Raw genomic sequence first — 15164 nt, forward strand, 5'->3', positions numbered from 1 at the left:
CCCCACCCCCCAGATTAGTCTCAGCTTTTGAATTTCCTCAGGGGACACAAACAGGAGGATTGAGAATATAAATGGAGCCCTGGAACAGAGGAATGAGTGGTTGCCATTTTGACCTAAATATGCATGGAGTCCTAGTATCATCACTTGGGGTGTGCTATTGAGGGGGACAGATAATTTTCAGCCTACTTTCCCCACACTTAGGCCAGGAATGTGGGCATGATGAGTATAGTGAACTTTTGACCAGCAAGTTAACTAGGGATTGAGAATATAAATGGAGCCCTGGAACAGAGGAATGAGTGGTTGCCATTTTGACCTAAATATGCATGGAGTCCTAGTATCATCACTTGGGGTGTGCTATTGAGGGGGACAGATAATTTTCAGCCTACTTTCCCCACACTTAGGCCAGGAATGTGGGCATGATGAGTATAGTGAACTTTTGACCAGCAAGTTAACTAGAGAGAACAGAAGTTGGGAAATGACCACCATGGAAAAAGTATATAAACTCAATTATCCAGCAAGGTGCAGAGTTAAAAATGTGAAGAAAATTATATTAAGGGAGAAACAGAGGGAACATGCTAATAGTGTGTGAAAGTCAAAAACCTTATCCAGAGAGAAAAGATAAAGGAGAAAGAATAAACAGTCAGTTGAGGGCCAATGAGATGGCTCGCTGGCTTGTAGGCATTTGCCGCCAAGCCCTAACATGCTGAGTTTGGGCCCACGCGGTAGAAGGAGATAATTAAGTCCCACAGGTTCTCTGATCTCCATGCAGGTTCTGTGACTTGTGTGCAACCCCCGCCCCAAAGAAATGTAATAATTTTTGTAAATTAAAGTCAATGGAGAACAAAAACTCTTTAAGGGAAAGAGAACACAGTTTGAGACATTGGAGGGATCAAGGGAAGAGGCACTGGATAGAACCAATTTCTGGCCTAGCTGTGAGTTTTCAGATTACAGTGTCTCCAACCTTCAAAGTGGCACTGTGAAACACATAAGAGCCATCGGTCTCCCCCAGGCATTCTAATCTTCCCACATCTATAACTTAATGATCCCCAAACACACAGCTCAAGATGTCTCCCTGCTCACCTATCTGATGACTGATATGTTCATGGAATTCTCAGAGACTTCTCTACCTGGATGTTTTTCAAGAATCTCAGTATGAAACATATGGAACATTGCACATGCCATCCTTCCTGACACCAAACCTGCCTCCTCAACCGGTGTTCTCTAGCTCAGGATGCAACACTATTTCTCCATCTAACACAGGAACATTCTTGGGCAGAGTTGTGATGACTGCTCCTCCCCAAGGCAAACCAGTCATCTGATCTGGCCAATTCTGTCTGTTTTCTCTTTGCCTAACAGAAAAACCATATCAGATTTCTTCTTTTCCCTTTAGACTATAAAACAGCCCCAGATCCCTCCCCTCTGCCGATCTTGCTCTGTTACACCCATTCTGTCCAACTCAATGAATGATGCCCAGAAAAATGCAAGTTGGCTTACCCCGCTTTTCTGTATTAAACCTACTTCAAAGCTTTCAGTACCTTAAATTTTCTGGGTCCTTTTTTTCTGGAATCTTTTGCATTTACCATGACCTTTTATGGAACACAAAGGAGGAATTCTTTGACTCCTGTTTGGACCGGTCTGGCTCTGACTGGTAGAATATATGGGTTCCCTATTGACGTTTAAGTAGTAAGTACCAAAGAAAGACTGTCTTTCCACTCTGTGTTAAACACCCGCTGCTGCCATCTTTACTCATTGTACCCCTGCTTTTCTTGTTTGTCCTGGACTCCCTGGTTCCACCTGAACACCCTCATGTGTTTCTGGGTCCCTCGCCAGGTTTGTTGAGTGCTTGTTTTTCTCTCGTTTCTCTGTAGTGCTGGGAATTCTCAGATAGGTGACCAGGAAGCAAAGCCGGTGATGCCCGGCCAGCCCAGGTGCAATGGAGGATGCTTGGCCCACGTCCTCTCGCACCTGTCCACACTTCCTCCACCGTCACAAGCTTCTTTGTTGCAGCATTATGATCCCTAAGCCCGGTGCTCTTTGTTGACCTCAGATGGAGACAGATGCTGTTCCTGTGGATTTCTTTAGATTTCTGTGCCACCTGCCACAGGCACGAGCCTGTATCCTGTGCCTCGTCTCTGGTGATGGCATCAACACATCCAGGGATTGCAACATCCAGATCTTTCTTTCACACGTGGGCCTTCCACACACTGTTTTTGTGTTGAGTGGTGTTACCTCACCTCTCTCTGCCTCTTGTCCCTTTCTCTGATCTGATTCTATTACCCCATTCCAGGATGCCTTTCCTGTTGCCCAGGTAGAGAAACAGAGGAAGAAACAAATGAAATGAGAAAGTTGTTGGGGGTCAAGGTACAAGACTTAAAGATGGGAGAAGAACAGGAGACAGAAACACATCACAGAAGCATCTGGAGAAAACTGACTGCCAGAAACAAGGGCAGAGACAGACAGAATGTGCAGAGGTGGGGGACAGGGAGAGTGAGGTGTGTGGGGAGGAAGTAAGTGGGGGATGGTCCTCTGTCTTGGTGACAGTGACTGGAGTGTGTCTACCTGCACACCAGGTGAACTTGAAGGGCAGACCAGCAGGGCCTGGGACTGACAGGCTCACCCAGTGTTAGAAATAAAATCCAAGGTCCAAGGACCCCATCAGTTCTGCACAAAGAACACGTGGACAAGGGAAAGTAACTTGGCAAGGCAGATTTTACTTTTTCAAAATGGTGCATTATGTGGTTAGTCAGATCCAGTAAGCACACAGGACCTAGAGCTTGATAGGCTTTTATCCCTCATGCAAGAGCACTGTGTCCTTTTCCCATTGGCTGGGGTCCAACCTCACAGTCTCTCCTGGTTGGCTGTTTAAAAGAGTTAGTGCAAAGGAAGGAGAAGAGCTCCATTGGCCTAGGCCATCGGGTTTGGGAATACATCAAGGCCCTTCCTTAAACAAGTCATAAGGGCATGGTGGTTTTAAAAGATTAGACTTCCTTGTCATAAACCAAGTTCCAAGTTTTACAGGGTTTGAAAGAAAAGACTAAAATTTAATGTTTCTTACAAATCCCTCTTCTTATTTTCTTAAACACTCTTTTCTTCAAACTCCTTGAGAAGGCATTGGTATTCTTTCTTTTATACTGGGGAGTAAGAAACTGCCAGAGGGAGTAGACATTTGTTTGGTAAAAGCTTGACTCAATAAGCCAGAGTTAGGTCCCTAACACATGGTATATAATACAGTATCAGGACACCCATCGTGATTACCAAGGAAGTTAGCATAGAGCCCTTAACAGCTCTTCATTTTCCAAACCATTCGTTCAGAAGGTCAGAGAGTTTCCAACTTTTTAGTTATTTATAAAGTGCCTTAAGGCCTTGGAGTTACATTTGATTTGGGTGAGTTCTAGGGAACCAGAAGAATTTCTTGATGGGCTCACAAAAGCATCCATCCATTGGGTTCCTCTTTGTAGTCTTTTGACTTCCAAGGCTGGACTCCAGAGCAATGAACTCAGTGTTTGCTTTCAGGGACTTTGATAGTTGTTACAAACAGTGGCTAGAATCATAATGTGTTTCATCCCACATGGCTTCTAGACAGAGAGATAAAAGAAATTTAACTATCATTTAATTTTTAGGTTAAGATAATAGTGGGCTTATCTCTCTTAGCCGCAGTTAGGCACTGCAGTGTTGAGTTGGGTCAAAGTCTGAGGTCTTACATCTGAGTATCATTTTTTATATCAAGAAGAAAATCACTAGTGAAAATTGCCTAAACAGCATCTCATATGAACTTGAACCTAATGTCTGGGAAACAATCCTTTGGCCTCTTAAAGAAACATTTCGTTCCCTGTAATCTTTGGTTATACTTTACTTTTGGGTGTTTAAGATCATACTGTTGGTCCAAATTAACCAATTTTCTATTTTTTTCTGAAGGTCAGTTGAGGATCTGGTCCTTAGGGGTCACTTGGGGCTTTGGCCTTTTTCATACCAGTCGTTCCATCTGTGTGAGGATAAGTCAAAGGCCTTACTTGATCATGGTTTCACTCAGAAGCATTGAGGATAATTTCCTTCTGTGTTGACCCTCCTCTTTGTAGACAGGACACTGTCTCAAGTCCATTTGGTGGAGTCTCCATGGCCTCCCTGAACAAGAGGATAGGTGACTCACCAGTCACAGGACATTTCAAGAGGTACCCCCATAACCCCCTAGGACTTAGATCACTTTGGAGGACAAGGGGCAAAATGTCCCTTTAAATAACTAACCATATTAGTATAGGCCTCCAAGTATGGCTGTTAAACACCCAGGAAGGTAATTACATCAGTCTGGTACTTTGAATTGCTATATGATATGTAGATAAAGCATAAGTGAAAAAACCCAGAAACCCAAACGCTCTTTAATAAACCTTGACTAGACATATAGTTTGTTTCTTAAGCCAGTTGACTGAACTCTGACCTTAAAAATACTAAGATCATCTATATATTACCTTTAAGTCTCATCTTTCATTTATCTTTTTTTTTTCTTTTTTTGAGATGGAGTCATCCTGTAGCCCCAGTTTTCCTGGAACTCACCATGTAGACCAAGCTAGCTTTGAACTCACAGAGATCCACTTGCCTCTGCCTCCCAGAGTGCTGGGATTAGAGGTGTGCACCACCATGCCCGGCTCTCATCTTTCATATATCTTAACAAACCTACTCACTTAACCTATCACTTGCTTAAGTGTTCTCATTATCTTTTCTATTCTGAAAGCATCCAGCCATCTTAACCTTCATAATCTTTCTTAATAAAATACTTCTACTTTTCCTTTTAACATCTTTCACCTTTTCATTGCCTTTCTTAATACTATGAGACAGTAACATTAACAAATTTACTATCTGTTGTAAGAATTTATTTCTGGGGGGGCAGAGTACTAGGCAATATTTACTCCCTTTCTAAGATTCTAGTGTCAAACCAAGGTTTGATTACATTAAAGCTCATCCTGGGAACCAATGAGTTTATTGAGCCTGCTCATGGAGCATGGGTGAGGGGTTATTGACAGGTGCATGTGTGACCTAAGAGCAGATGCACTGGAAAGTTTTTATCCAGCATGGATGTTGGCTTCCCCATAGCCTCATGGGTCAAGCTCCCTCTCCCTAGCCTTCCACAGATTATAAACTTTAGTCCTTCCCCAAACCAGGAAGCCACATATGATTAGGAGAGAATTGCATATTACTGGCTGGGAAGAGTGGCTGGATACTCAGGTGAGGGTCCAATAACCCTGCTTATCCCTCCTTTTATGAATAGACACCCATAGACAACAAGCCCAATTACGATGATCTTTTGCAAGGAGGCACAGCTGAGGTGATGAATATGACTCAAAGAGAGCGCTGTGCAGCATCATCTTATTAAAAGAATGTGGAATCCAAATTACACACATAAGATATGTAATAAATTAATATTATCTGTGTACACATTGGGGCTTTGTAAGTTCCCAGGTAAACCTTATAAAAAACATAAGACAGTCAAAAATCTTTTTTACTTTATGTAGTTTAGAGAGTGGTCTACCAAAACCTTGCTTTAGGTCTCCAATTAGTATAAGTGGTAGATAGAGAGAAGCAACAGGTTCACAGCAAAACACTATCCAGCTGATGTTCACAATGTCCAGCAGAAATCAACTAAGGAAACCCTCTTAAAGCTGGACTTACTGAGGATTTTTTTAGGTAGAGGGTCTTGTTCATCCTCTCCACGGACTGTAAGCAATCTTTTATCTATCTTGATCTTGCTTGTTCATTTATTAAGTAGTTAAATTAATCTTGGTATTTACTATAAATTTCCATTACTCTAAGTTACCTACTTTTCTCATTGTGACAAGATAGAGCATCCCATTAGCTGGGTTTTTTTTTTTTTTTTTTTTTTATGGTATAGACATCTTTGTATCACAAGATAAATAATAATAGCCTCTGTTGGGAACAGTTTAGATGAGTCTTCCCATCTGTTGGGTCTTGCATTAGGAACAGAGACCACCAAGAGATAGAAATTTTGATTTTAAGAGGTCACCTGATATTTCTAAACTTTATAGTCATGGATATGTGGCAGCGAGCACCCATGATCAAGCAGGACCAGGCTGACAGAAGTATCTGCCTTTACCAGTGTCAAACCTGAGATCCTCTCTGGCTATACTCGGGTGACCAGATGCATGAAAACTTCTACCCACAATTACTTAGCTTGTGTCTATTAATGGAGGAGGACAGCCTTCTGAAAAACTTAATAAAAGAAGATATTTTGGAACATCTCCCAAATCTTTTTTGTCTCCCTCTCCAAAGTGCTCCCTGGAGATGTTCCTCATGGAGTCTTATCCCTTTCCCATGAGAAAAGGTGGCACCTGTTCCTATCTTTATCAAGGTGGGCATGGGTACCTGTATTTTCTCTGTCTTTATTAATGACTCTAAAGAAGCGGGAGTCTGCTTGGATTATTCACTGTATCAATGTGACTCTCTCATGCCCTGTGAAATTAATGGATTCTTTCTGTATGTTGCCTGGTTAATCTTATCCCGCCTGTGCAGGACCCACCATCCATAAAACCTCTGGAGCAAATATAGGCTCCCATGTATCAGGGAAGGGGCAGGAATTAAGACTAGTGGAGCCTGCATCTTGTCTTCCATCCAAGCAGGCCATTCCTTTTTGTTTCCCATTGCTGTAGGTATCTGCTGTTAGCAGCTTTTCTTTTGCAGTGTTTGGCCCTGAGATACTGCAAATTCACATGAGCTTTCCAGGTCTGGCCATCACATAATGTCAGGTCCCTTGGTACCTGGCTGGTGTTGGAGGGAGGCCTATGACTAGAAAAACTTTTAGCTCCCTTTAGAAAATAACAAACATATTACGCAAAATAATGTAAAATCCAAAATAGTCACCTTTAGAAATTAGTAAATGTCGTACAAAAAGATGTCAAACCCCCAAAGAACCCCCTTTAAAAATAGACAAATATGTCACACAAACAATGTCAAACCCCAAAATAGCCCCCTTTAAAAACCAGGAAATATCATGTAAAACAGTGTAAAAATTTAAAATAGTCACTTTTAGAAACCAGTAAATATGCTATACAAGAAGTCAAAACCCAAAATAGTCCCCTTTAGAAACAGGTCAAAACGGTATCAAAATTCAAAATACAGTTGTGGAGGTCTGGTATTACTTCTTTAGTCTGACATAAAAATGTATTGACCTTTATCACATGACAGTAGAGACTGTGTTGTAATCTCTGGGTTTTCTATGTATATGATTCCATCAAGAGTCCAAGAAAGTGCAAACTAAAAAGAGGGAAAAAATGACAAGAGGATTGGGATACAGTTCAGGAAATTCCCAGAGTAGTATGTTCCCACAGGACACAATAGTACCATTAAGTGTGTGGTGTTGACATTTTGTTTTATACCACATGGATGGATTAATTAAGATGGCAGTAAGGTCACATGGGTCACCGTCATTTTGATATTGTTGCTAACCAAGATGGTAACAAAGTCATGTGGCTGCCCCCCGTCTTATGTCTCAGTCAAGATGACCACTAGATCACAGAGTTGCTGCCACCTTGACGAGGTCACCAGCCAAGATGGTGACAAAGCCACATGGCTACATTGGTAAGCTCAGCTCCAGGAAAAAAGTGAACCCATCTCTGACCAGGACACAAGACCTGTGGGATTCATATGTCTCACAGATTAAATGAGCACAGCCACCTGTCCCTTCTTTTTATAAAATTTCATAGTCTCAAACCAAGGAAGGGACTCCAGTGTTTCTTACCACCAATTGTAATTGTAAATGCCAAGAGATGTCATCTGGGTCTCCTCTCCAGGTTGCCAGGTATACTCCCCAGCTCCTTGTGCCCACTCCTACGTACAAGCCGTGGCTGGAATAAGAACTCATGAAGGAAGTGGAAGAAATGGGGAGGTGTGCTAGAATGTGACCTTGATTCCACTTTGTTTTACCCAAGCATGTCACAGGCTAAGATTAGACGGGATCTGTGGCCCTCCTTGTTGACTGGAAGTCAAGTCCCTTAGAAACAGTTCATTAAAGACAGTCCTGGTTTAAAACCTTAGCAGGCTTGTGTGGAGGTTCTACCCTTTTAGAAAAGAAACTGCTGGGGTTGGAGAGTTGGCTCAGCTGTTAAGAGCACTGACTGTTCTTGCAGACGACCCAGGTTCGATTCCCAGCACCCACATGGCAGCTAACAACCGTCTGTAACTCAGTTCCAGGGGATCTGACACCCATTTCTGACCTCCAAGGGCATTGTACAACATGGGTGTACTTACACACATGTAGGCAATATACAAATACACATAAAATAAAAATAATAAATATAAGAAAACTAACTACCTAGGGATCACAGGATCTAAGGTGCTATTGGAACTAGCCATACTAAGCCATTCTGTTCTAGTTTTTAATCTTTTGTAGCTTTTTAGTTTAAGCATTCCCTGGTAAGGGAATCCTCCAGTTTAATCCAGAATATTTTTCTGGTCTCTTTAGTCCATTAAAAAAAAAAGAATTCAGCTGAACCTTCATCCTTTCCTATTTGGATATTAAAAGCCTTACTGATATTTTGAGATTGAGGAACCAATTCTTCCATCCCTCTCACAGTCAGAACCCTCAGTCCCTGCATATCTCCCCCCCCGCCCTGCCGGCCGCCGGACTTCATCATTGTCTTATCTGGGCTCCTGGGTGGGGAACAGAACCTCTGGTACCAGGACCCCCGACCTCAATGCTACTTAGTGGGGCATGAGGGGAAATAAAGTCTGAAACTTCTGGGGACTCTGAGGGAGGTGGGAGTTTTGGAGGTTTCTTTCTCATGGTTTAAAAAGTCTTTTTTCCTTAGACGGAGCAGAAATGGGTATGTTGAAGGGATACAAAGCCTCTGGGCCAGAGGAGCTCATTTCTCCGCTGGGGGAATACGCTTCTTTTCTTCATTACTTTTTCTCCTTTTCTTCTCCTTCTCCCTATTTCCCCTAGAGCTCAGTTTGGCCCAAGTGTTTCCCATTCCGGTCCCACTTAGAAGCTCAAACCCCATCCCTAAGGAAGAAATTTCTTGCATCCAAGTTACAAGTCCCCTAAAGCTCAGCTTGCCATCTCTAAGGAGGAAGGTTTTTGCATCTAAGTTTGCTGCTTTGCCCCTGAAGGAACTGTGTGTCAGGGCTCCACACTCATTTTACACTCAGTTGCACATCTCATTTACTCCCAAACAACCTCCAAAGTGTCCTGACCACCAAGGCAGTACTTTGGCCTCTCCATGACTTTTTCTACAGTGCTCTGTGCACAGAGTTTCCTGGTATCCTCAGTGCTTTCTTGGGCCCTTTCCCTCATTGCTGAGAGACTGTCCAGTCTCAGGATCATTACTGATCCAGGGAGTTCCAAATGCCAAAGCCCTGGGGCTATAGCAACAAGGCAGTGGGACTTGTCACTCCAAAGTTATGGTTCTGGAATTCTTCCTAGATGAAATTAGACTCCCAGACTGAGCCCCCAAATTGTTAGAAATAAAATCTGAAGTCCAAGGACCCCATCAGTACCACACAAGAAACAAAGTGAAAGTAACTTGGCAAGTTTTAATTTTGCAAAAGAGTGTGTTATGCGGTCATTCGGATCCAGCAAGCACACAGAACCCAGAAGCTTGGTGGGCCTTTATCCCTAAAGCAAGAGCACTGTGTCTTTTCCCCAGTGACTATGGTCTGACCTCACAGTCTTTCCTGGTTGTCTAGTTTAAAAGAGTTGGTGCAAAGGGAGGAGGAAGAGCTCCACTGCCCCAGGCCATCAGGTTCAGGGATGCAGCAGGGCCTTGCCTTAAGCAAGTCATAAGGCTGTGGAGGGATGATTAGAATTTCTTGTTGGAAACCAAGTTCCACAGTTTACAGGATCTGAAAGAAAAGACTAATATTTGGTGTTCCTTATACCAGGATGCTCTGAGCTTCTACTGCCTCCACTTTCACTTAACTCTCCATGACTTCTCCTTGGTCACAGCCTGAGACCTTGGGTGGATCCTGAGGGTTTCTTTTCTTTTCTACAGAACACAGAGGTGTTAGTTTGGAAGTTTGGAGAGGAGCACACCAGGAGGCCCTGCGTTCCCCACCAAGATCTAGGCCAGGTAAGGAAGGGCAGCCTTTCCTCTTGGTCATATACTGGAATTGGATAGATTCTGAGGGATTTTCTTCTGTTTTTACAGAGCACAATCGTGTCAGTTTTGATGTGTCAGTGGGAGCACACCAGGAGGCCTTGAGTTCCCCACCAAGATCTAGGCCAGGTAAGGAAGGGCAGCCTTTCTTTGTAGATACCTTTCTGAGACCAGTGCTGTAGACCCTAAGTTCAGACCAGGGATCTCTAGACTTTGCTGCTCAGGAGCGTTTTACTGCCCTCCTGGAAAGTTTTTATTTAGGAAGCTTAGTGTTGGAAGTTCACACAGGGTTTACATATGATAATTGTCAGGCAGTGTAAAATGCACATGGGAATTTTTTCTATCACTATAATAAGAAAAGAGCACAATGCATCCAAGGCTGTGGCGACTGGCCCAGTATCAGACCTCCTTTGATGAATGCACAAACAGGTGAGGGACGTGGCAGCCTGATCCCAGAATTCCAGAAGCCAGGTGCCTTCTCAGTCTTCTCAGCACCCCAGGAGCGAACACTCCCCCACTCCAAGTCTCTGCATCAGCAAAGCCTGAAGGAGCCTGTTAACTCTGAGTGAGCCAATTGTCAAAAGTCTCTTAATTCTTAGTGAGCAGGGTGCCATTGTTCTTTAGGGACAAGGGAGGCAGCCGCCTGTCCTCCTTATTTTGTGAATTGATCTATAGCAACATATGTTGTAAATCTATTACAATGTGGGATATATAGCTTTAAAAACCATTGCAATAAGCAAGAAATAATGAATTATGGTGAAAGAACAGCCATGACTGGTCCCAGGAATGGGTGAAGCCAGGAAAACCAGTCAGGCCAGACCCAGGCTTTGCCTTTATGAAGCTTGTTAGCTTTTTTGATTTGGTCTATCTGTTGTGGAATAATATTGGAATTGTCAGTGATATTAAAATAGCATATTCTAGGATTTTTTTCACAGCCTAAGTGATATTTTAGTAACAGGAAATCAGTAGTGGCTCCATTCTGTAGAATCGATGTATGAAGTTTTTTTAACTTTTCTGAGTCATCTCTGCTCATGCCTGTATAGAGAGCTTGGCTGCCTTGCTGAAGCTACAGTCCAATTGTGAAACTTCTTTGTCACCCCACTACTAGACCTGGAATGGATAAAATGAAATCCACAACGTGGAGACTTGGCCAGGACTTAGGAGGGCAATTGGTTATCACGGTCGGTGGGGAGGCCCCTAGCAACCCAATGAGTTGAAATAAGGAATGGTAATGGGGAACATCTGATGGAGCATATTTCAGGGAAGTTGGCAGGCAAAGCTTGGAAAGCAGCACCATTACATAAAAAGTTCCATCCCACAGGGTGTTTTTTTTTTGCCAGTGGGCGAGGAGATGTGTTCAACAGAATAATTTAAAGGTGGTTAAGAAACAATGCACAAACATTTTTTTCTGCATGACAAAGGCAACTTGTAATGCTTTCTCTTCATGAAACAACCTGATCTTGACTCATAGCATCATCCCCAGAAACACTGACAATACTTGTTATCTTACAGATAAGCCCATGAAGTTATTAGCTAACAATTGATGTACCAAGTTTTTCTCCTGTACGTAGAACATACTCTTGTTTATGATATTTATTATTGATAAACTTGACTAGGTATTTTTCATTTTTATACCATCTAATAAGTCCCTTCACAACCTTAGAGCATGGGAAGATACACTTCAGTATCATAGGAGACCCCACAACAGTTGGCCCTACCTGGGCCACAGAAGGCATACGCACTCTGTGTAGTACAGACACGAATGAAGGCAAGCATCATCAGGAACATAGTCATAGGGAAAACATCACCTGTCATTTTTAATTTGACATTTACTTTTTTGAGTGAGTTTCTTTAGCTGGCCCCAGGTAGGAGCAACAGCTTGTTGAGTACGAGGCATGTTTTCACCCTTGGTGGTGGTAATATGCATTCTCTTGCAAGGGTCCTCTTCACAGTCAAAGCTTGGACATGTCACAGTGTGGCTTTTATCTTCGTGCTGGTTCCCAGAAGTCCTCACCGTGATCTGTAGATACCCAAGCGTAACCCCAACCCCATACTTTAACGTGGCCTGGCTTCCATTCATTAGAGACTAGATCCTTTCACCAAATAGGTTGTGAAATCAAAATGGGAGTGGCTATAACCCTTTGTTGCCATAGGCGATTGTTTCTTAGGGGTGGCATAAGTCCCCCCCTTTATGTTTAGATAGATATAACTTGAGAGTGTGATTTTTGTGCTTTATAATAGCCTGGCCTTGAGGATTGTATGGGAACTGGGTGCTGTGGGAAATGTGTCAATCAGTAACAATGCAAGCAAAGCAAGTCTAAGAGGGAGCATTGTTTAATGCTGTGAGGAAGGCTAGGATAGCAGAAGTGGTTAGCACAGGAGTGACAACATGGGTAGTCTCTTCCTTGCTTGGGCAGTGGCCCAAATGAATCCAGAGGATGTATTAACAGGGACGTGAACATTGAGAGACATTAGAAAGTGAGAACATGAATTTCATCCACTAGTCAAATTTTATTAGGTTAAAGATTCTGTGTTTGCTCATGAAGGGGTATGGAATGCAGGACAAAAAGGGCATGAGGTGATGGTACCCTGTGCCTGTGATTGTATTAAAGAAAATTTATGACACAGGAAGGATGTGGGGACATGCGATAGAGCATGCCGGTGTTGAGCATCTGTTGTAGCACAAGGGACACGGGTTGGTGGGCCTGCTCATTTCCTTGTGATAGTGGTCCTGGTAAACCTGAATGAGAACAAATGTGAGTGATGTGCAGTGGGTGTCTCTGTTGTCTCATCAAAGTTTGTGCCTGTAAGAAGAGTTTATAGATAAGGTTGCTTTTATTTAAGAGAACGGTAACAGTTTTTAATAATGGCAGCGATGTAGCAACATACTGTGAATTTGTCACAAGATTAAGAGGTTTAATTATATCAGTCAGCAGGAGACAGTGAACAACTTTTTTCATGAAGACTTATAGGATGTATGTAAAGTTTTTATCTTAGGCCCTGTATAGGCTGTTTGACCTCAATTAGCACTGAAGCATGTAGGCGTGTCAGTGATTGGAGCATTGTGGAATATTTTGGGAATTAGTTGATTTGTAGAGTACAAGAATGAAAGTAATTTGCTTTTGGGATACTGGCAAATTAAAACATTTAGAATCAGAATATTTTGTTTTGTTTTTAATTAATTTATGAGTTAAGTGCAAACTTAAAAATAAAAACAAAGGTTTTAGGCAGCAGACGTTTTACAGCCCTGTTTTTGTTTGTTTTTGAAACAGCATCTCATTTTGTAGCCCGGGCCAGCCTGGAACTTAAGACAAGCCTCCTGCTTCAGCCTGCCAAGTGACTGGATTACAGGCATGCACCGCCAAGCCTGGCTCCTTTCACCTTCTTTCTCTCCTCTCCCTTCTATTCCTGTTGTCTGAATGCCACACACTGCCTCCTCCAGACCCTGACCCCAAGACCTTCTAGTACATAAAAATAAAAAAAGGCACATCATTTATTTTGTAAAACAAAATAAGCAGCTGGACCATGGTGGTTCATGCCTGTAATCCCAGCACTCAAAAGGCTGAGGCAGGAAGATCATGAGTTGGAAGCTGGCCAGGTGTACTTAGTGGAACTGTGTCTTTGAAAAAAAAAATCATACAATCATACCTCCACTCTAGAAAAAAGAATGAATGCAAATAACAAGGAAGCAAGAAACTTTTATGAAATTAAAGCAAAGGTCATAAGTGTTCTACTCAGAAAAGTACATGCTATAGGAAATGCTAAGTACAATTTTATTTGAATTGTAATAATAAATATAATGATTCAAACGGGTATAAAAATGTGAGACCAAAATCTTTAGGCTTAAATATGTAAAAAGTCACTGTGAATATGGAAACATTTCTGTTTACATAAATACATATATTTTAGATGAAAAACCACAGGACAGTGGCATCTCTCTGGTCCCTTAATAATATTTGGATTAAAAAAATTTTTTTGGAATTTTTGTGTATTTCATACAGAAAATCATCTTTATACCCCCTTTCCCTTTGGCACCCTCCTATAGCCCCCCAACTGGAATTCATACATTGTCATTTCTGTTAAGGCCTATTATGTAAAGTTAGCGTCCCCAGATGTCCCTCAGAGCAAGTTCATCCATTGGGATCTAGTCAGCCTGTCTAGAGTCCCTCCCTTTAAGATCAGCTCTTTCTCACCCAGCAGAAATCAGCTGCCAATAATTTTTTGACTAAGATTGGGACCTGTTGTTCATTTCCACAGTTCTGTACTGGGTTTTTGTCTGCTTAAGTTTGCATAGGTCTTGTGCATGTTGACACCATTGCTGTGGGTTTGTAATTGAAGGGTCCCTGGAGCCTGTAATACTATTTCCATATGGTCATGTACCTCCTCCTTGGCTCTTACAATCTTTCTGCCCTCTCTTCCACAATGATCCCTGAGCCCTGGGTGGGTGGATTTTAATATAGGAGTCCTGTCCAAGGACCCACACTCTGTCGACTCTTATTCTCTGTGTTTTGGCCATTTGTGACCTTTTACATTCCTGGCCCTCTGTTGCATGAGGCAGCTTCATTGATGAGAATTGAAAGATGCATTAGTAAATATTTGAATTTTTATGAAGAATTAATAGCACCCAACCTCAAGTGTTACTTTTATTTTTAAAGAACCCATTCAACAGGTTAATTGACAGCGCTCCAGGTTTTAGAAAATGGCATTTTAAATCACCATTTCAAATGGGGATCACATACTGGGAAAGCTAAGAAAACCACCCTGAAAGGATAAATAGGGGGCTAGGAGGAAGAGAAGCTGAACAGTAGTCTTCTCCATAGTAATCGTTTTTTGTTTTTTGGTTTTTTTTTCATTTTTTTAAAATTTTTTTTTACAATTAAAGTTACAGTTTTAACAATATGCAAAATATTACAGTAATTCAGATTTTTTGGCATAATGATTACAGATTTGATAAATACATTTTGTATCTCATAATAGCGATGAGGATTATACAAAAGCTATTAAAACAATTATGAGAATAAATTCTATTGTCACTTAAGTATCTAAAGCTATTTTCCTTTGCGT

General features: G+C 42.0%; 1 protein-coding gene across 4 annotated transcripts in view; it reads left to right on the forward strand.

Annotated features, from left to right (window-relative positions):
• The window catches only part of LOC103738199 (nuclear body protein SP140), a 68446-nt gene that overhangs the window by 14607 nt on the left and 38675 nt on the right, over window positions 1-15164 (forward strand). For 3 of the 4 annotated variants that reach the window (XM_017799382.2, XM_008838058.3, XM_008838060.3), the window contains 2 exons: window positions 9996-10073; window positions 10152-10229. In XM_017799382.2, coding sequence (XP_017654871.1) covers window positions 9996-10073; window positions 10152-10229 — 156 coding nt within the window. The remainder of the gene's footprint in view (window positions 1-9995; window positions 10074-10151; window positions 10230-15164) is intronic. The other variant, XM_017799383.2, reaches the window with a different exon arrangement.

The sequence above is a fragment of the Nannospalax galili genome, unplaced genomic scaffold (genome assembly GCF_000622305.1).
Source record: "Nannospalax galili isolate Female #2095 unplaced genomic scaffold, S.galili_v1.0 scaffold1138, whole genome shotgun sequence".
Lineage (NCBI taxonomy): Eukaryota > Metazoa > Chordata > Mammalia > Rodentia > Spalacidae > Nannospalax > Nannospalax galili.